General features: G+C 42.9%; 1 protein-coding gene across 1 annotated transcript in view; it reads right to left on the bottom strand.

Moving 5' to 3' along the window:
* LOC119957864 (synaptosomal-associated protein 25) overlaps window positions 1–21,817 on the bottom strand; it is a 127,473-nt gene that overhangs the window by 21,979 nt on the left and 83,677 nt on the right. Inside the window, exon 4 of the mRNA XM_038786025.1 lies at window positions 16,066–16,114. Coding sequence (XP_038641953.1) covers window positions 16,066–16,114 — 49 coding nt within the window. The remainder of the gene's footprint in view (window positions 1–16,065; window positions 16,115–21,817) is intronic.

Below are 21,817 nucleotides of genomic sequence, written 5' to 3'. Positions count from 1 at the left end.
ATGAAATGTTCTGTCCCCTGAGATTTGTTGAGATTTGGCCACAGCGATAATTTTGGCGGAATCCAGGACGATTTATACAATAAGGTTTGAAACACATGAAGGTGGTGATTTGTGGGGTGGGGGGGGGGGGGGGGGGGGGGGGGGGGCAGGTTCCGGCCTGGTCTAGCAAGGGAGGGAGGGGGGGGGGGGTGGCTTTTACATAATGGGCCAAATCTGCTGTAAACCTCCAAGATTCTATGAATCATAGAGTTGAGTAATGTAGACGAAGGTTGCATTTGAAAAATAACAGGGATTTGAAGATGAAAAGCGAGTTCATGGGGCAAGATTTCTTGGTTGGATGGAGAACTTCACAATTGTACAAACTGTCGGTCACGGAGATCGTTTAACCCTTCGCGCCTGTGAACCTTTCTCGTGCTGACATCGAGTTCACTGTCAGGGAATGGTGAACCGTCTGATGTACAGGGAGGATATTCTGCTGGGAGCAGGTATGTTAATGTGCATTGACGTACATCCCCCCCCCCCCCCCCACCCTCCCCTCCCACCACCACCACCCCACTCATCTCCCCCACTGCCCCATCTTTCTAATAGTATAACCGGATGGATCTGACAATGTGTTGAGAGGTGTCGAAGGGCCAGAGGTGAAATGGAGAGGAATCTTTGCACCTATCGTGCCGGGTGTTCACATGGTTATGGGACTTGGTGATCTTGATTGGGGGGATTGGTCACACGGTGTAGAATTGGTGGTCACATGGTTGAGGATTTGATGGTCACATGGTGTAGAATTGGTGGTCACATGGTTGAGGATTTGATGGTCACATGGTGTAGAATTGGTGGTCACATGGTTGAGGATTTGATGGTCACATGGTACAGGGTTGGTGGTCACATGGTTGAGGATTTGATGGTCACATGGTACAGGGTTGGCGGTCACATGGTTGAGGATTTGATGGTCACATGGTACAGGGTTGGCGGTCACATGGTTGAGGATTTGGTAATCGCATGGTACAGAATTGGACATTGGCAATCTCAGGATCTAGTTGGGAATTAACAAACTTGTACCTTCCTCCAGCTCCCTTATCACCATCACAAAACATTGCCCTTTCTGGTGGGCTGAATATAGCTCGCCAAATTGTGCATGGGTTTTGGTTAATAGAAATCCTGGTTCGGAGCCGAAGGCAAGAGGCTGGAGTGACTCCGCTGTTCTGTACAGCTGCGTAGCATGAAGCTGCTGTGTCGCCCCCTACGATGTGGCTGTACAGCACCCCTGTACCTCAGATCAGGGGCCTGTAACTGTGTGCATGCCAGACTGTGAGTGTCAGCAGGCTACCTGATCCTGGAGGGGTCCTCAGCCCAAATATTCAGACTTCCGAACATTCATCTTCTCCGCACCCCCCAAGCTAGGATCAGCTAGCTCAGCACCAACCAGTCATCGAAACAAAGACTATTTGCCCAACCTGGCTCAGTATTATCGAGATTTTGAACTGCTGGAAAAGATTGTGCTCTCTGTGTGTGAGTTTTATTGTGCTCTGTGTGTGTGAGTTTTATTGTGCTCTCTGTGTGTGAGTTTTATTGTGCTCTCTGTGTGTGAGTTTTATTGTGCTCTCTGTGTGTGAGTTTATTGTGCTCTGTCTGTGAGTTTTATTGTGCTCTCTGTGTGTGAGTTTTATTGTGCTCTCTGTGTGTGAGTTTTATTGTGCTCTGTCTGTGAGTTTTATTGTGCTCTCTGTGTGTGAGTTTTATTGTGCTCTGTGTGTGTGAGTTTTATTGTGCTCTCTGTGTGTGAGTTTTATTGTGCTCTCTGTGTGTGTGAGTTTTATTGTGCTCTCTGTGTGTGAGTTTTATTGTGCTCTCTGTGTGGGTTTTATTGTGCTCTCTGTGTGTGAGTTTTATTGTGCTCTCTGTGTGTGTGAGTTTTATTGTGCTCTCTGTGTGTGAGTTTTATTGTGCTCTCTGTGTGTGAGTTTTATTGTGCTCTCTGTGTGTGAGTTTTATTGTGCTCTCTGTGTGGGTTTTATTGTGCTCTCTGTGTGTGAGTTTTATTGTGCTCTCTGTGTGTGAGTTTTATTGTGCTCTCTGTGTGTGAGTTTTATTGTGCTCTGTGTGTGAGTTTTATTGTGCTCTCTGTGTGTGAGTTTTATTGTGCTCTGTGTGTGAGTTTTATTGTGCTCTGTGTGTGAGTTTTATTGTGCTCTCTGTGTGTGAGTTTTATTGTGCTCTGTGTGTGAGTTTTATTGTGCTCTCTGTGTGTGAGTTTTATTGTGCTCTCTCTGTGTGTGTGTTTTATTGTGCTCTCTGTGTGTGAGAGTTTTATTGTGCTCTGTGTGTGTGAGTTTTATTGTGCTCTGTGTGTGAGTTTTATTGTGCTCTCTGTGTGGGTTTTATTGTGCTCTCTGTGTGTGAGTTTTATTGTGCTCTCTGTGTGTGTGAGTTTTATTGTGCTCTGTGTGTGAGTTTTATTGTGCTCTCTGTGTGTGTGAGTTTTATTGTGCTCTCTCTGTGTGTGTGTTTTATTGTGCTCTCTCTGTGTGTGAGTTTTATTGTGCTCTCTGTGTGTGAGAGTTTTATTGTGCTCTGTGTGTGAGTTTTATTGTGCTCTCTGTGTGTGTGTTTTATTGTGCTCTCTCTGTGTGTGTGTTTTATTGTGCTCTCTGTGTGTGAGAGTTTTATTGTGCTCTGTGTGTGAGTTTTATTGTGCTCTCTCTGTGTGTGAGTTTTATTGTGCTCTCTGTGTGTGTGTGTTTTATTGTGCTCTCTCTGTGTGTGTGTTTTATTGTGCTCTCTGTGTGTGAGAGTTTTATTGTGCTCTGTGTGTGAGTTTTATTGTGCTCTCTGTGTGTGTGAGTTTTATTGTGCTCTCTCTGTGTGTGTGTTTTATTGTGCTCTCTCTGTGTGTGTGTTTTATTGTGCTCTCTGTGTGTGTGAGTTTTATTGTGCTCTCTGTGTGAGAGTTTTATTGTGCTCTCTGTGTGTGTGAGTTTTATTGTGCTCTCTCTGTGTGTGTGTTTTATTGTGCTCTCTGTGTGTGTGAGTTTTATTGTGCTCTCTGTGTGTGTGTTTTATTGTGCTCTCTGTGTGTGTGAGTTTTATTGTGCTCTCTGTGTGAGAGTTTTATTGTGCTCTCTGTGTGAGTTTTATTGTGCTCTCTGTGTGAGTTTTATTGTGCTCTCTGTGTGTGTGAGTTTTATTGTGCTCTCTGTGTGAGTTTTATAGTGCTCTCTGTGTGTGAGTTTTATTGTGCTCTCTGTGTGAGAGTTTTATTGTGCTCTCTGTGTGAGAGTTTTATTGTGCTCTCTGTGTGTGAGTTTTATTGTGCTGTGTGTGTGAGTTTTATTGTGCTCTCTGTGTGTGAGTTTTATTGTGCTCTCTGTGTGTGAGTTTTATAGTGCTCTCTGTGTGAGAGTTTTATTGTGCTCTGTGTGTGTGAGTTTTATTGTGCTCTCTGTGTGTGAGTTTTATTGTGCTCTCTGTGTGTGAGAGTTTTATTGTGCTCTCTGTGTGTGTGTGAGTTTTATTGGCCTCTGTGCGTGTGTGAGATTTATTGTGTGTGAGTTTTATTGTGCTCTCTGTGTGTGAGTTTTATTGTGCTCTCTGTGTGTGAGTTTTATTGTGCTCTCTGTGTGTGAGTTTTATTGTGCTCTCTGTGTGTGAGTTTTATTGTGCTGCGTGTGTGTGAGTTTTATTGTGCTCTCTGTGTGTGAGTTTTATTGTGCTGTGTGTGTGTGAGTTTGATTGTGCTCTCTGTGTGTGAGTTTTATTGTGCTCTCTGTGTGTGAGTTTTATTGTGCTCTCTGTGTGTGAGTTTTATTGTGCTCTCTGTGTGAGAGTTTTATTGTGCTCTGTGTGTGAGAGTTTTATTGTGCTCTCTGTGTGTGAGTTTTATTGTGCTCTCTGTGTGAGAGTTTTATTGTGCTCTGTGTGTGTGAGTTTTATTGTGCTGTGTGTGTGAGTTTTATTGTGCTCTGTGTGTGTGAGTTTTATTGTGCTGTGTGTGTGAGTTTTATTGTGCTCTCTGTGTGTGTGAGTTTTATTGTGCTCTCTGTGTGTGTGTTTTATTGTGCTCTCTGTGTGTGAGTTTTATTGTGCTCTCTGTGTGTGAGTTTTATTGTGCTGTGTGTGTGAGTTTTATTGTGCTCTCTGTGTGTGAGTTTTATTGTGCTCTCTGTGTGTGAGTTTTATTGTGCTGTGTGTGTGAGTTTTATTGTGCTCTCTGAGTGTGAGTTTTATTGTGCTCTCTGTGTGTGAGTTTTATTGTGCTCTCTGTGTGTGTGAGTTTTATTGTGCTCTCTGTGTGTGAGTTTTATTGTGCTCTCTGTTTGTGAGTTTTATTGTGCTCTCTGTGTGTGAGTTTTATTGTGCTGTGTGTGTGAGTTTTATTGTGCTCTCTGTGTGTGTGAGTTTTATTGTGCTCTCTGTGTGTGAGTTTTATTGTGCTCTCTGTGTGTGAGTTTTATTGTGCTCTCTGTGTGAGAGTTTTATTGTGCTGTGTGTGTGAGTTTTATTGTGCTCTCTGTGTGTGTGAGTTTTATTGTGCTCTCTGTGTGTGAGTTTTATTGTGCTCTCTGTGTGTGAGTTTTATTGTGCTCTCTGTGTGTGAGTTTTATTGTGCTCTCTGTGTGTGAGTTTTATTGTGCTCTCTGTGTGAGTTTTATTGTGCTCTCTGTGTGTGAGTTTTATTGTGCTCTCTGTTTGTGAGTTTTATTGTGCTCTCTGTGTGTGAGTTTTATTGTGCTCTGTGTGTGAGTTTTATTGTGCTCTCTGTGTGTGAGTTTTATTGTGCTCTGTGTGTGTGAGTTTTATTGTGCTCTCTGTGTGTGAGTTTTATTGTGCTCTCTGTGTGTGAGTTTTATTGTGCTCTGTGTGTGTGAGTTTTATTGTGCTCTCTGTGTGTGAGTTTATTGTGCTCTCTGTGTGTGAGTTTTATTGTGCTTTCTGTGTGTGAGTTTTATTGTGCTGTGTGTGTGAGTTTTATTGTGCTGTGTGTGTGAGTTTTATTGTGCTCTGTGTGTGTGAGTTTTATTGTGCTCTCTGTGTGTGAGTTTTATTGTGCTCTCTGTGTGTGAGTTTTATTGTGCTTTCTGTGTGTGAGTTTTATTGTGCTGTGTGTGTGTGAGTTTTATTGTGCTTTCTGTGTGTGAGTTTTATTGTGCTGTGTGTGTGAGTTTTATTGTGCTGTGTGTGTGAGTTTTATTGTGCTCTCTGTGTGTGAGTTTTATTGTGCTCTCTGTGTGTGAGTTTTATTGTGCTCTCTGTGTGTGTGAGTTTTATTGTGCTCTCTGTGTGTGAGTTTTATTGTGCTCTCTGTGTGTGAGTTTTATTGTGCTCTCTGTGTGTGAGTTTTATTGTGCTCTCTGTGTGTGAGTTTTATTGTGCTCTCTGTGTGTGAGTTTTATTGTGCTCTCTGTGTGTGAGTTTTATTGTGCTCTCTGTGTGTGAGTTTTATTGTGCTCTGTGTGTGTGAGTTTTATTGTGCTCTCTCTGTGTGTGAGTTTTATTGTGCTCTCTGTGTGTGAGTTTTATTGTGCTCTCTGTGTGTGAGTTTTATTGTGCTCTCTGTGTGTGTGAGTTTTATTGTGCTCTCTGTGTGTGAGTTTTATTGTGCTCTCTGTGTGTGAGTTTTATTGTGCTCTCTGTGTGTGAGTTTTATTGTGCCCTGTGTGTGTGGGTTTTATTGTGCTCTGTGTGTGTGAGTTTTATTGTGCTCTCTGTGTGAGTTTTATTGTGCTCTCTGTGTGTGAGTTTTATTGTGCTCTCTGTGTGTGTGAGTTTTATTGTGCTCGCTGTGTGTGAGTTTTATTGTGCTCTCTGTGTGTGAGTTTTATTGTGCTCTCTGTGTGTGTGAGTTTTATTGTGCTCGCTGTGTGTGAGTTTTATTGTGCTCTCTGTGTGTGTGAGTTTTATTGTGCTCTCTGTGTGTGAGTTTTATTGTGCTCTGTGTGTGAGTTTTATTGTGCTCTGTGTGTGAGTTTTATTGTGCTCTCTGTGTGTGAGTTTTATTGTGCTCTCTGTGTGTGAGTTTTATTGTGCTCTCTGTGTGTGAGTTTTATTGTGCTCTCTGTGTGTGAGTTTATTGTGCTCTCTGTGTGTGAGTTTTATTGTGCTCTCTGTGTGTGAGTTTTATTGTGCTCTCTGTGTGTGAGTTTTATTGTGCTCTCTGTGTGTGTGAGTTTTATTGTGCTCTCTGTGTGTGAGTTTTATTGTGCTCTGTGTGTGTGTGAGTTTTATTGTGCTCTCTGTGTGTGAGTTTTATTGTGCTCTCTGTGTGTGAGTTTTATTGTGCTCTGTGTGTGTGAGTTTTATTGTGCTCTCTGTGTGTGTGAGTTTTATTGTGCTCTCTGTGTGTGAGTTTTATTGTGCTCTCTGTGTGTGAGTTTTATTGTGCTCTGTGTGTGTGTGAGTTTTATTGTGCTCTCTGTGTGTGAGTTTTATTGTGCTCTGTGTGTGTGAGTTTTATTGTGCTCTCTGTGTGTGTGAGTTTTATTGTGCTCTCTGTGTGTGAGTTTTATTGTGCTGTGTGTGTGTGAGTTTTATTGTGCTGTGTGTGTGTGAGTTTTATTGTGCTCTCTGTGTGTGAGTTTATTGTGCTCTCTGTGTGTGAGTTTTATTGTGCTCTCTGTGTGTGAGTTTTATTGTGCTGTGTGTGTGTGAGTTTTATTGTGCTGTGTGTGTGTGAGTTTTATTGTGCTCTGTGTGTGTGAGTTTTATTGTGCTCTCTGTGTGTGAGTTTTATTGTGCTCTCTGTGTGTGAGTTTTATTGTGCTCTCTGTGTGTGAGTTTTATTGTGCTCTCTGTGTGTGAGTTTTATTGTGCTCTCTGTGTGTGAGTTTTATTGTGCTCTCTGTGTGTGAGTTTTATTGTGCTCTCTGTGTGTGAGTTTTATTGTGCTCTCTGTGTGTGAGTTTTATTGTGCTCTCTGTGTGTGAGTTTTATTGTGCTCTCTGTGTGTGAGTTTTATTGTGCTCTGTGTGTGAGTTTTATTGTGCTCTCTGTGTGTGAGTTTTATTGTGCTCTCTGTGTGTGAGTTTTATTGTGCTCTCTGTGTGTGAGTTTTATTGTGCTCACTGTGTGTGAGTTTTATTGTGCTCTCTGTGTGTGAGTTTTATTGTGCTCTGTGTGTGTGTGTTTTTTTGTGCTCTCTGTGTGTGAGTTTTATTGTGCTCTCTGTGTGTGAGTTTTATTGTGCTCTATGTGTGTGAGTTTTATTGTGCTCACTGTGTGTGAGTTTTATTGTGTGTGTGAGTTTTATTGTGCTCTGTGTGTGTGAGTTTTATTGTGCTCTGTGTGTGTGAGTTTTATTGTGTCCTCTGTGTGTGAGTTTTATTGTGCTGTGTGTGTGTGAGTTTTATTGTGCTCTCTGTGTGTGAGTTTTATTGTGCTCTCTGTGTGTGAGTTTTATTGTGCTCTCTGTGTGTGAGTTTTATTGTGCTCTCTGTGTGTGAGTTTTATTGTGCTCTCTGTGTGTGAGTTTTATTGTGCTCTCTGTGTGTGAGTTTTATTGTGCTCTCTGTGTGTGAGTTTTATTGTGCTCTGTGTGTGAGTTTTATTGTGCTCTCTGTGTGTGAGTTTTATTGTGCTCTCTGTGTGTGAGTTTTATTGTGCTCTCTGTGTGTGTGTTTTTTTGTGCTCTCTGTGTGTGAGTTTTATTGTGCTCTCTGTGTGTGAGTTTTATTGTGCTCACTGTGTGTGAGTTTTATTGTGTGTGTGAGTTTTATTGTGCTCTGTGTGTGTGAGTTTTATTGTGCTCTGTGTGTGTGAGTTTTATTGTGTCCTCTGTGTGTGAGTTTTATTGTGCTGTGTGTGTGTGAGTTTTATTGTGCTCTCTGTGTGTGAGTTTTATTGTGCTCTCTGTGTGTGAGTTTTATTGTGCTCTCTGTGTGTGTGAGTTTTATTGTGCTCTCTGTGTGTGAGTTTTATTGTGCTCTCTGTGTGTGAGTTTTATTGTTCTCTCTGTGTGTGAGTTTTATTGTGCTCTCTGTGTGTGAGTTTTATTGTGCTCTCTGTGTGTGAGTTTTATTGTGCTCTCTGTGTGTGAGTTTTATTGTGCTCTCTGTGTGTGAGTTTTATTGTGCTCTCTGTGTGTGAGTTTTATTGTGCTCTCTGTGTGTGAGTTTTATTGTGCTCTCTGTGTGTGTGAGTTTTATTGTGCTCTCTGTGTGTGAGTTTTATTGTGCTCTCTGTGTGTGAGTTTTATTGTGCTCTCTGTGTGTGTGAGTTTTATTGTGCTCTCTGTGTGTGAGTTTTATTGTGCTCTATGTGTGTGAGTTTTATTGTGCTCACTGTGTGTGAGTTTTATTGTGTGTGTGAGTTTTATTGTGCTCTATGTGTGTGAGTTTTATTGTGCTCACTGTGTGTGAGTTTTATTGTGCTCTATGTGTGTGAGTTTTATTGTGCTCTCTGTGTGTGAGTTTTATTGTGCTCTGTGTGTGTGAGTTTTATTGTGCTCTGTGTGTGTGAGTTTTATTGTGTCCTCTGTGTGTGAGTTTTATTGTGCTGTGTGTGTGTGAGTTTTATTGTGCTCTCTGTGTGTGAGTTTTATTGTGCTCTCTGTGTGTGAGTTTTATTGTGCTCTGTGTGTGTGTGTGAGTTTATTGTGCTCTCTGTGTGTGAGTTTTATTGTGCTCTCTGTGTGTGAGTTTTATTGTGCTCTCTGTGTGTGAGTTTTATTGTGCTCTCTGTGTGTGAGTTTTATTGTGCTCTCTGTGTGTGAGTTTTATTGTGCTCTCTGTGTGTGAGTTTTATTGTGCTCTCTGTTTGTGTGAGTTTTATTGTGCTGTGTGTGTGAGTTTTATTGTGCTCTCTGTGTGAGAGTTTTATTGTGCTCTCTGTGTGAGTTTTATTGTGCTCTCTGTGTGAGTTTTATTGTGCTCTCTGTGTGAGAGTTTTATTGTGCTCTCTGTGTGAGTTTTATTGTGCTCTCTGTGTGAGTTTTATTGTGCTCTCTGTGTGTGTGAGTTTTATTGTGCTCTCTGTGTGAGTTTTATTGTGCTCTCTGTGTGAGAGTTTTATTGTGCTCTGTGTGTGTGAGTTTTATTGTGCTCTCTGTGTGTGAGTTTTATTGTGCTCTCTGTGTGTGAGTTTTATAGTGCTCTCTGTGTGAGAGTTTTATTGTGCTCTGTGTGTGTGAGTTTTATTGTGCTCTCTGTGTGTGAGTTTTATTGTGCTCTCTGTGTGTGAGAGTTTTATTGTGCTCTCTGTGTGTGTGTGAGTTTTATTGGCCTCTGTGCGTGTGTGAGATTTATTGTGTGTGAGTTTTATTGTGCTCTCTGTGTGTGAGTTTTATTGTGCTCTCTGTGTGTGAGTTTTATTGTGCTCTCTGTGTGTGAGTTTTATTTGCTCTCTGTGTGTGAGTTTTATTGTGCTCTCTGTGTGTGAGTTTTATTGTGCTGTGTGTGTGTGAGTTTGATTGTGCTCTCTGTGTGTGAGTTTTATTGTGCTCTCTGTGTGTGAGTTTTATTGTGCTGTGTGTGTGTGAGTTTGATTGTGCTCTCTGTGTGTGAGTTTTATTGTGCTCTCTGTGTGTGAGTTTTATTGTGCTCTCTGTGTGTGAGTTTTATTGTGCTCTCTGTGTGTGAGTTTTATTGTGCTCTCTGTGTGTGAGTTTTATTGTGCTCTCTGTGTGTGAGTTTTATTGTGCTCTCTGTGTGTGAGTTTTATTGTGCTCTCTGTGTGTGAGTTTTATTGTGCTCTCTGTGTGTGAGTTTTATTGTGCTCTCTGTGTGTGAGTTTTATTGTGCTCTCTGTGTGTGTGAGTTTTATTGTGCTCTCTGTGTGTGAGTTTTATTGTGCTCTGTGTGTGTGAGTTTTATTGTGCTCTGTGTGTGTGAGTTTTATTGTGCTCTGTGTGTGTGAGTTTTATTGTGCTCTGTGTGTGTGAGTTTTATTGTGCTCTCTGTGTGTGAGTTTTATTGTGCTCTCTGTGTGTGAGTTTTATTGTGCTCTCTGTGTGTGAGTTTTATTGTGCTCTCTGTGTGTGAGTTTTATTGTGCTCACTGTGTGTGAGTTTTATTGTGCTCTGTGTGTGTGAGTTTTATTGTGCTCTGTGTGTGTGAGTTTTATTGTGCTCTCTGTGTGTGAGTTTTATTGTGCTCACTGTGTGTGAGTTTTATTGTGCTCTCTGTGTGTGAGTTTTATTGTGCTCTCTGTGTGTGTGAGTTTATTGTGCTCTCTGTGTGTGTGAGTTTTATTGTGCTCTCTGTGTGTGAGTTTTATTGTGCTCTGTGTGTGTGAGTTTTATTGTGCTCTCTGTGTGTGAGTTTTATTGTGCTCCCTGTGTGTGAGTTTTATTGTGCTCTGTGTGTGAGTTTTATTGTGCTCTCTGTGTGTGAGTTTTATTGTGCTCTCTGTGTGTGAGTTTTATTGTGCTCTCTGTGTGTGAGTTTTATTGTGCTCTCTGTGTGTGAGTTTTATTGTGCTCTCTGTGTGTTTGAGTTTTATTGTGCTCTCTGTGTGTTTGAGTTTTATCGTGCTCTCTGTGTGTGAGTTTTATTGTGCTCTCTGTGTGTGAGTTTTATTGTGCTCTCTGTGTGTTTGAGTTTTATTGTGCTCTCTGTGTGTTTGAGTTTTATTGTGCTCTCTGTGTTTGAGTTTTATTGTGCTCTCTGTGTGTGAGTTTTATTGTGCTCTCTGTGTGTGAGTTTTATTGTGCTCTCTGTGTGTGAGTTTTATTGTGCTCTCTGTGTGTGAGTTTTATTGTGCTCTCTGTGTGTTTGAGTTTTATCGTGCTCTCTGTGTGTGAGTTTTATTGTGCTCTCTGTGTGTTTGAGTTTTATCGTGCTCTCTGTGTGTGAGTTTTATTGTGCTCTCTGTGTGTGAGTTTTATTGTGCTCTCTGTGTGTGAGTTTTATTGTGCTCTCTGTGTGTGTGAGTTTTATTGTGCTCTCTGTGTGTGAGTTTTATTGTGCTCTCTGTGTGTGAGTTTTATTGTGCTCTCTGTGTGTGAGTTTTATTGTGCTCTCTGTGTGTGAGTTTTATTGTGCTCTCTGTGTGTGAGTTTTATTGTGCTGTGTGTGTGAGTTTTATTGTGCTGTGTGTGTGAGTTTTATTGTGCTCTCTGTGTGTGTGAGTTTTATTGTGCTGTGTGTGTGAGTTTTATTGTGCTCTCTGTGTGTGAGTTTTATTGTGCTCTCTGTGTGTGAGTTTTATTGTGCTCTGTGTGTGTGAGTTTTATTGTGCTCTCTGTGTGTGAGTTTTATTGTGCTCTGTGTGTGAGTTTTATTGTGCTCTCTGTGTGTGAGTTTTATTGTGCTCTCTGTGTGTGTGAGTTTTATTGTGCTCTCTGTGTGTGTGAGTTTTATTGTGCTCTCTGTGTGTGAGTTTTATTGTGCTGTGTGTGTGAGTTTTATTGTGCTCTCTGTGTGTGAGTTTTATTGTGCTCCCTGTGTGTGAGTTTTATTGTGCTCTCTGTGTGTGAGTTTTATTGTGCTCTCTGTGTGTGTGAGTTTTATTGTGCTCTCTGTGTGTGTGAGTTTTATTGTACTCTCTGTGTGTGAGTTTTATTGTGCTCTCTGTGTGTGAGTTTTATTGTGCTGTGTGTGTGTGAGTTTTATTGTGCTCTCTGTGTGTGTGTTTTATTGTGCTCTGTGTGTGTGAGTTTTATTGTGCTCTCTGTGTGTGAGTTTTATTGTGCTCTCTGTGTGTGTGAGTTTTATTGTGCTCTCTGTGTGTGTGAGTTTTATTGTGCTCTCTGTGTGTGAGTTTTATTGTGCTCTCTGTGTGTGAGTTTTATTGTGCTCTGTGTGTGTGAGTTTTATTGTGCTCTCTGTGTGTGAGTTTTATTGTGCTCTCTGTGTGTGTGAGTTTTATTGTGCTCTCTGTGTGTGAGTTTTATTGTGCTCTCTGTGTGTGAGTTTTATTGTGCTCTCTGTGTGTGTGAGTTTTATTGTGCTCTCTGTGTGTGTGAGTTTTATTGTGCTCTGTGTGTGTGAGTTTTATTGTGCTCTCTGTGTGTGTGAGTTTTATTGTGCTCTCTGTGTGTGAGTTTTATTGTGCTCTGTGTGTGTGTGAGTTTTATTGTGCTCTCTGTGTGTGAGTTTTATTGTGCTCTGTGTGTGTGAGTTTTATTGTGCTCTCTGTGTGTGAGTTTTATTGTGCTCTCTGTGTGTGTGAGTTTTATTGTGCTCTCTGTGTGTGAGTTTTATTGTGCTCTCTGTGTGTGAGTTTTATTGTGCTCTCTGTGTGTGTGAGTTTTATTGTGCTCTGTGTGTGAGTTTTATTGTGCTCTCTGTGTGTGTGAGTTTTATTGTGCTCTCTGTGTGTGTGAGTTTTATTGTGCTCTCTGTGTGTGTGAGTTTTATTGTGCTCTCTGTGTGTGAGTTTTATTGTGCTCTCTGTGTGTGTGAGTTTTATTGTGCTCTCTGTGTGTGTGAGTTTTATTGTGCTCTCTGTGTGTGAGTTTTATTGTGCTCTCTGTGTGTGTGAGTTTTATTGTGCTCTCTGTGTGTGAGTTTTATTGTGCTCTCTGTGTGTGTGAGTTTTATTGTGCTCTCTGTGTGTGTGTTTTATTGTGCTCTCTGTGTGTGAGTTTTATTGTGCTCTCTGTGTGTGTGAGTTTTATTGTGTGTGTGAGTTTTATTGTGCTCTCTGTGTGTGAGTTTTATTGTGCTCTGTGTGTGTGTGAGTTTTATTGTGCTCTCTGTGTGTGTGAGTTTATTGTGCTCTCTGTGTGTGTGAGTTTTATTGTGCTCTGTGTGTGAGTTTTATTGTGCTCTCTGTGTGTGTGTTTTATTGTGCTCTCTGTGTGTGAGTTTTATTGTGCTCTCTGTGTGTGAGTTTTATTGTGCTCTCTGTGTGTGAGTTTATTGTGCTCTCTGTGTGTGAGTTTTATTGTGCTCACTGTGTGTGAGTTTTATTGTGCTCTCTGTGTGTGAGTTTTATTGTGCTCTCTGTGTGTGAGTTTTATTGTGCTCTCTGTGTGTGAGTTTTATTGTGCTCTGTGTGTGAGTTTTATTGTGCTCTCTGTGTGTGAGTTTTATTGTGCTCTCTGTGTGTGAGTTTTATTGTGCTCTGTGTGTGAGTTTTATTGTGCTCTCTGTGTGTGAGTTTTATTGTGCTCTCTGTGTGTGAGTTTTATTGTGCTCTGTGTGTGAGTTTTATTGTGCTCTGTGTGTGAGTTTTATTGTGCTCTGTGTGTGAGTTTTATTGTGCTCTGTGTGTGAGTTTTATTGTGCTCTGTGTGTGAGTTTTATTGTGCTCTGTGTGTGAGTTTTATTGTGCTCTGTGTGTGAGTTTTATTGTGCTCTGTGTGTGAGTTTTATTGTGCTCTCTGTGTGTGAGTTTTATTGTGCTCTGTGTGTGTGGGTTTTATTGTGCTCTGTGTGTGTGAGTTTTATTGTGCTCTCTGTGTGTGAGTTTTATTGTGCTCACTGTGTGTGAGTTTTATTGTGCTCTGTGTGTGTGAGTTTTATTGTGCTCTCTGTGTGTGAGTTTTATTGTGCTCTCTGTGTGTGAGTTTTATTGTGCTCTCTGTGTGTGAGTTTTATTGTGCTCTCTGTGTGTGAGTTTTATCGTGCTCTCTGTGTGTGTGAGTTTTATTGTGCTCTCTGTGTGTGAGTTTTATTGTGCTCCCTGTGTGTGAGTTTTATTGTGCTCCCTGTGTGTGAGTATTATCGTGCTCTCTGTGTGTGTGAGTTTTATTGTGCTCCCTGTGTGTGAGTATTATCGTGCTCTCTGTGTGTGTGAGTTTTATTGTGCTCTCTGTGTGTGAGTATTATCGTGCTCTCTCTGTGTGTGAGTTTTATTGTGCTCTCTGTGTGTGAGTTTTATTGTGCTCTCTGTGTGAGAGTTTTATTGTGCTCTCTGTGTGTGTGAGTTTTATTGTGCTCTCTGTGTGTGAGTTTTATTGTGCTCTCTGTGTGTGAGTTTTATTGTGCTCCCTGTGTGTGTGAGTTTTATTGTGCTCTCTGTGTGTGAGTTTTATTGTGCTCTCTGTGTGTGAGTTTTATTGTGCTCTGTGTGTGTGCGTTTTATTGTGCTCTGTGTGTGTGAGTTTTATTGTGCTCTGTGTGTGTGAGTTTTATTGTGCTCTGTGTGTGTGAGTTTTATTGTGCTCTCTGTGTGTGAGTTTTATTGTGTTCTCTGTGTGTGAGTTTTATTGTGCTCTCTGTGTGTGAGTTTTATTGTGCTCTCTGTGTGTGTGAGTTTTATTGTGCTCTGTGTGTGTGAGTTTTATTGTGCTCTCTGTGTGTGAGTTTTATCGTGCTCTCTGTGTGTGTGAGTTTTATTGTGCTCTCTGTGTGTGAGTTTTATTGTGCTCTGTGTGTGTGAGTTTTATTGTGCTCTCTGTGTGTGAGTTTTATTGTGCTCTCTGTGTGTGAGTTTTATTGTGCTCTCTGTGTGTGTGAGTTTTATTGTGCTCTCTGTGTGTGAGTTTTATTGTGCTCTCTGTGTGTGAGTTTTATTGTGCTCTCTGTGTGTGAGTTTTATTGTGTTCTCTGTGTGTGAGTTTTATTGTGCTCTCTGTGTGTGAGTTTTATTGTGCTCTCTGTGTGTGTGAGTTTTATTGTGCTCTCTGTGTGTGAGTTTTATTGTGCTCTCTGTGTGTGAGTTTTATTGTGCTCTGTGTATGAGTTTTATTGTGCTCTCTGTGTGTGAGTTTTATTGTGCTCTGTGTGTGTGAGTTTTATTGTGCTCTCTGTGTGTGAGTTTTATTGTGCTCTGTGTGTGAGTTTTATTGTGCTCTGTGTGTGAGTTTTATTGTGCTCTCTGTGTGTGAGTTTTATTGTGCTCTCTGTGTGTGAGTTTTATTGTGCTCTCTGTGTGTGAGTTTTATTGTGCTCTGTGTGTGTGAGTTTTATTGTGCTCTCTGTGTGTGAGTTTTATTGTGCTCTCTGTGTGTGAGTTTTATTGTGCTCTCTGTGTGTGAGTTTTATTGTGCTCTCTGTGTGTGAGTTTTATTGTGCTCTCTGTGTGAGAGTTTTATTGTGCTCTCTGTGTGTGTGAGTTTTATTGTGCTCTCTGTGTGTGAGTGTATAGTGCTCTGTGTGTGAGTTTTATTGTGCTCTCTGTGTGTGAGTTTTATTGTGCTCTCTGTGTGTGAGTTTTATTGTGCTCTCTGTGTGAGAGTTTTATTGTGCTCTGTGTGTGTGAGTTTTATTGTGCTCTCTGTGTGTGAGTTTTATTGTGCTCTCTGTGTGTGAGTTTTATTGTGTTCTCTGTGTGTGAGTTTTATTGTGCTCTGTGTGTGTGAGTTTTATTGTGCTCTCTGTGTGAGAGTTTTATTGTGCTCTCTGTGTGTGAGTTTTATTGTGCTCTCTGTGTGAGAGTTTTATTGTGCTCTCTGTGTGTGAGTGTATAGTGCTCTGTGTGTGTGAGTTTTATTGTGCTCTCTGTGTGTGAGTTTTATCATGCTCTCTGTATGTATGGGGCTGTATGGGGCTGGTTTAGCTCACTGCGCTAAATCGCTGGCTTTTAAAGCAGACCAAGCAGGCAGAAGCACGGTTCGATTCCTGTACCAGCCTCCCCGGACAGGCGCCGGAATGTGGCGATTAGGGGCTTTTCACAGTAACTTCATTGAAGCCTACTCGTGACAATAAGCGATTTTCATTTCATTTTCATTTCATGTGTTTTATTGTGTGTGAGTTTTATCATGCTCTGTGTGTGTGTGAGTTTTATCGTGCTCTCTGTATGTGTTTTATTATGTGTGAGTTTTATTGTGCTCTCTGTGTGTGAGTTTTATTGTGCTCTCTGTGTGTGAGTTTTATCGTGCTCTCTGTATGTGTTTTATTGTGTGTGAGTTTTATCGTGCTCTCTGTGTGTGTGTGAGTTTTATTGTGCTCTCTGTATGTGTTTTATTATGTGTGAGTTTTATCGTGCTCTCTGTGTGTGTGTTTTATTGTGCTCTCTGTGTGTGAGTTTTATTGTGCTCTCTGTGTGTGAGTATTATCGTGCTCTCTGTATGTGTTTTATTGTTTGTGAGTTTTATCGTGCTCTCTGTGTGTGAGTTTTATCGTGCTCTCTGTGTGTGTGAGTTTTAAAATTGAAATCAGCACCTTTACATTTGCTTCAGCAAGTACATCATTGCCCATCCCCATCCCCATCCCCAGTATGTACCCATATCAATAAAAATCCACTCACCTCCCTGTTCATCCAACATGACCAGAGTCCTGATCCCAGCATCTTTGCTCTGTGATAAGAAAAAGAATGTTAAGAGCGACGGAATGGGGAATTATTCAGAACTAAACAAGTCATTTACTAGCTCTTCACCATATATCAGTAATTCAATCTATTTGACAGAGATAGATAGGTTCTTGATTAATGAGGGGATCAGGGGTTTTGGGGGCAAGGCAGAAAAATTCGTTTTGAGAAACATATCAACCATGATACTATTGGTTGCTATTACATTATTACTTTAACATTGCACCACACACACGGAGCTTCCTTTTGGGTGGCGAGTAAATGTTGGTGAGTAGTGACAATTCCACCCAATCTACACAGGCTCAATGGGCCAAATGGCCTAATTCTACTCCTATGTCTTATGGTCTTATTTAATCGATTCCTGGTAAACATGTAACCAATATCGTAGATCAGCAACAGGCAGCGCATCGGCTCGCACTGCCGCCTCACAGCGCCAGGGAACCGGGTTCGATTCCGGCCTCGGGTGACTGTGTGGAGTTTGCACTCTCTCCCGGTGTCTGCGTACGTTTCCTCCGGGTGCTCTGGTTTCCTTCCACAGTCCAAAGATGTGCAGGTTAGGTGGATTGGCAGTGCTAAATTGTCCCTTAGTGTCCAAGGATGTGCAGGTTAGGTTACGGAGGACAGTGATGGGTGGACGTGGGTGGGACGTGGGTCTAGGTAGGGTGCTCAATCGGAGAGGTGGGGCAGACCCGATGGGCCGAATGGCCTCCTTCTGCACTGTAGGGATATTTACACCGGTTTCACACAAACATGAGTTTGAAGTTGCATCTCGACCAACATTAAATTGTCATTAATCTATCTCAATGCATCACAGCTCCTGTAGAAAATAGACCCTGCAAAGGTTAAAGGAGTGAGGAATTTCATCAGAACATCCCAAAATCTTTCACAGCTGAAGAGGTCTTTATGAAATGTAGTCACCGTCGCATTAATTCAGCATGGTAGCGCAGTGGTTCGCGCTATGGCTTCCCAGCGCCAGGGTCCCAGGTTCAATTCCCGGCTCGGGTCACTGTCTGTGCGGAGTCTGCACGTTCTCCCCGTGTCTGCGTGGGTTTCCTCCGGGTGCTCCGGTTTCTTCCCACAGTCCAAAGACGTGCTGTTAGGTGAATAGGACATTCTGAATTCTCCCTCTGTGTACCCGAACAGGTGCCGGAATGTGGCGACGAGGGGCTTTTCACAGTAACTTCACTGCAGCGTTAATGTAAGCCTACTTGTGACACTAAAGATTGCTATTACATTATTACTTTAACATTGCACCACACACACGGAGCTTCCTTTTGGGTGGCGAGTAAATGTTGGTGAGTAGTGACAATTCCACCCAATCTACACAGGCTCATTTTGAGCATTAGTGAGTGACATAAAATCCCTTCAGTGCAGAAGGAGGCCATTCGGCCCATCGAATCTGCGCCAACCCTACCATGAGCAGCCTACCCAGGCCCACCCTTCCGCCCTATCCCCATAACCTCACCTAACCAGCACATCTTTGCACTGTGTGAGGAAACCCATGAAAACACGGGGAGAACGTACAAAACTCCACACAGTCACCCAAGGCCAGAATTGAACCCGTGTCCCTGGTGCTGTGCGGCAGCAGTGCTAACCACTGTGCTGCCGTAGGTGGTCAGGCTGGAATCAATGCAAGGACAATTAATAATGGGTGTACCATAGCCTCGAAATAAGGGGAAGTAGATTTAGGACTGAGTTTAGGAGGAACTTCTTCACCCAAAGGGTTGTGAATCTATGGAATTCCTTGCCCAGTGAAGCAGTTGAGGCTCCTTCATTGAATGCTTTTAAGATAAAGATAGATAGTTTTTTGAAGAATAAAGGATTAAGGGTTATGGTGTTCGGGCCGGAAAGTGGAGCTGAGTCCACAAAAGATCAGCCATGATCTCATTGAATGGCGGAGCAGGCTCGAGGGGCCAGATGGCCTACTCCTGCTCCTAGTTCTTATGTTCTTATGTTTACCTCACGCTGTCTTTCAAAGCATCCAAGCATGATATTTGCCCATCCAGATATTTAATAAAATGACTTTCTATTCAAAGAGCCTCACTCTAAGCAGCCCCGGTCCTGCGTGCATTTCAGAAGATTGAGGTTTTCAGATCTGTCTTTGTGGATAATTGGGTAACCCCTATGATTGGTTAACAACGACAATACTTGCAGGCACCCCATGTGCAGCAATCCAGAACTTCCCACAAAGGTCCAGCACATGCTGAAGCTACAATGCACGCAGCCAGCCAACACCATTGTAAAGGTCTTACACACTCAAATGAATAGCAGAAGACAAAAAATAATTGGCAGGTATTTCACTTTGCAGACATCTGTTCACTAGATTAAACAGGTCCCTTGCTGCACTTCATACTCTCTCTCAACAGGAATAATGGAATAGTAAACACTGACTAAAGTGAACAGTAAACGCAGACCAGAGTAAACACAGACCAGGGTAAACACAGACCAGAGTAAAACCAGACCAGAGTAAACACAGAACAGAGTAAACACAGACCAGAGCAAACACAGACCAGAGTAAATACGGACCAGAGTAAATACGGACCAGAGTAAATACGGACCAGAGTAAATACAGACCAGAGTAAACACAGACCAGAGTAAACACAGACCAGAGTAAATACGGACCAGAGTAAATACGGACCAGAGTAAATACAGACCAGAGTAAACACGGCTAGAGTAAGTACAGACCAGAGTAAACACAGACCAGAGTAAACACAGACCAGAGTAAACACAGACCAGAGTAAACACAGACCAGAGTAAATACAGACCAGAGTAAATACGGACCAGAGTAACACAGACCAGAGTAAATACAGACAAGAGTAAACACAGACCAGAGTAAACACAGACCAGAGTAAACATGGGCCAGAGTAAATATGTACCAGGGTAAATACGAACCAGAGTAAACACAGACCAGAGTAAACACAGACCAGAGTAAATACAGACCAGAGTAAATACGGACCAGAGTAACACAGACCAGGTCAGGTCAATGCAAACACGGACCAAAGTAAACACAGACGAAAGTAATCATGGAGCAGAGGAAACATGGAGCAAGTTAAACACGGGCCAGAGTAAGCAGAGATCAAAGTAAAAACAAATCAGAATAAACATGGACCAGAGAAAACAGAGACCAAAAACATGAACCACATCCCGGACTGCTGTCAGCAAAGGGGGTCAGCCTCTTTTACACTTCCCCCAGTGTTAGGGAAACAATAAAATCTCATTTGTATCAGATCCAGGAGGAGCTCCACGCAGATTGATATGAGTTGTTTGTAACACAGATCCCCTTCAGATATAGAACAGTACAGCACAGAACAGGCCCTTCGGCCCTCGATGTTGTGCCGAGCAATGATCACCCCACTTATTTGCTGTTAAACTACCCTGCAGGTACATTGAAGGATACATCCAATGCGGAGACTTGTTCTGAATTAATCTCAAACATACATAGAACATTGAACAGTACAGCACAGAACAGGCCCTTCGGCCCTCGATGTTGTGCCGAGCAATGATCACCCTACTCAAACCCACGTATCCACCCTATACCCGTAACCCAACAACCCCCCCTTAACCTTACTTTTTAGGACACTACGGGCAATTTCTCACGGCCAATCCACCTAACCCACACATCTTTGGACTGTGGGAGGAAACCAGAGGACCCGGAGGAAACCCTCGCACACACGGGGAGGACGTGCAGACTCTGCACAGACAGTGACCCAAGCCGGGAACCGAACCTGGGACCCTGGAGCTGTGAAGCATTTATGCTAACCACCATTCTACCATACATTTCTAATTTAGAAGTTTGTTGCACAGGAAGATTCAGATGATTTCTACAAGTAGTTACGTCTCCAGTGCGAAGAGTTAGGTTTTCTAACCTGTGTTAAATATCTAGCAACACGGAGTAACATATTGGGTAATTAGCTGCATCTTGAGCTGCATCTGCTGAGGGATGGGGAGAAATGAGCAAGTCGTAAAAAAAAAAGAACTCTTTCGAGATAAAACCCTCTCCAGGCGTCTCTTCACTTACTTCATGAACTGGCGACATAAGGCACCGCCTGATCTCAAAAATGTATTTTCCCTGCAAAGCTCCTAATGCTTCTGAATTGAAGAAATGCAGAGATTTTGGAGGGTTGTGAGGCTGGATGTGATTATCCAGGTAGGGAGGGGTTTGAATACAAGACTGGGGATTTTTAAACCGAGGCTTTCCTTGATTGGGAGCCACAGTGGGCGAGTGAGTGAAGGGGCGAATGCGACTTTGGATGAGGTCAAGTTTACAGAAGAGTTCAAGGCGGGCGGACAACCGGGAGAGAATTGGAATGGTTGAGTCTCGTGGAGGCAAAGCTGAGGGCTTTAGCTCAGCTTAGGTTCAATCAGAATGTCAAGGTTGAGAACTGTCGGTTCAGCCTCAGTCAGTTACCATGGGGAAGGGTTGGTACTGGAGGCTAAGTAATGGAGTTTGTGACAAGGACCAAAATCACTGTCTTCCGTCTTAGAACATAGAACATTACAGCGCAGTACAGGCCCTTCGGCCCACAATGTTGCGCCGTCCTGTGAAACCCCTCTAAAGTTCCTCTACACTATTCCCTTATCGTCCATATGCCTATCCAATGACCATTTGAATGTGTTTAGTCTTCCCAATTTGTAACTGGTAGAACATGCAGCATAGCCAATCAAAGAGAGAGATGGTGGTGAGGTAGAGCTAGGTGTCAGCAGCATATCTATGATCCCTGAGCTCAGTGTTGGGACTTTTGCTTTTTCTGATTTATGTAAATAGATTACAAGTGTGTACTGAGGGATTCCTGAGCTGAGGATCCTGATTCCTTTTGAGGGGAGAGTCCTGGAGCTCACAGGGGAGGAGCGGGAGTGGGCCTGCGCTGAGAACGGGGTGGGCCTGTGAGAGGAAAGCGAGGAGCCCCCACACATTCACCCTGATGACCAATCTCAAGTGAGTTCTGTGTCTCCCAGATCATTGACCTGACCACATACTAATACCACGTCCCTTTCCTTGCAGGAACATTACCCGATCAGCCTGGCCTGTCCACTAGCAGTGTCCCAAATCCCACCATCGACACGACCTCAGAGGAGATGTTGGAGGAGCACAGTGAAGAAGATTCACGGCTATCACCCGCACTGTCCACCATCGTAGAGACAAGCACCTCAGTGTGCAACCTTAGCAGGCAGGCCCCTGGGTCACTATCTTGTGAGGACCACACAGCTTCTGGTGCACATCAGATGGAGGCAGAAATGTCCCAGGGATCAGACAGTTGGAGGTATGCTGGTGCCCAGGACTCAGCTGTGCCCAGCCAGGTGTCGAGGCTCTGGACACGTTTGTCCCTCAGGTGCTGGAGATGCAAAGCCAGAACCGGGAATAACTGGAGGAATTGTCAGCAACATTCCTGTGACAACAAGGCCGAATGATGAGTCCCAAAGTCTCCTATCACAGGAGATGGTGCTGACAATGTTTGCAGCCAGGCCAACTCTGCAAGGGTGGTGGAAAGCCTGGGGCTCTAGGTCAGATCCATGGCGGGAGATGTCTGAATTATGGTCCAGTCCCCAGTCCCTCAGGACCATGGCTGTGGGGTTCAACCGCGTGGTGCAGGTAACAGTGGGCCTCCAAGACTGGCAGCGGCAGATGACTTTGAGGCTTTTGGAGCTCACTCCAAGCTGCCCTTCCGTCCCATAGAGTAACCCAGGGGCCCAC

The sequence above is a fragment of the Scyliorhinus canicula genome, chromosome 27, assembly GCF_902713615.1.
Source record: "Scyliorhinus canicula chromosome 27, sScyCan1.1, whole genome shotgun sequence".
Lineage (NCBI taxonomy): Eukaryota > Metazoa > Chordata > Chondrichthyes > Carcharhiniformes > Scyliorhinidae > Scyliorhinus > Scyliorhinus canicula.
Note: the sequence above shows the minus strand (reverse complement) of the source record. Positions and strands in the feature narration are given on the sequence as shown.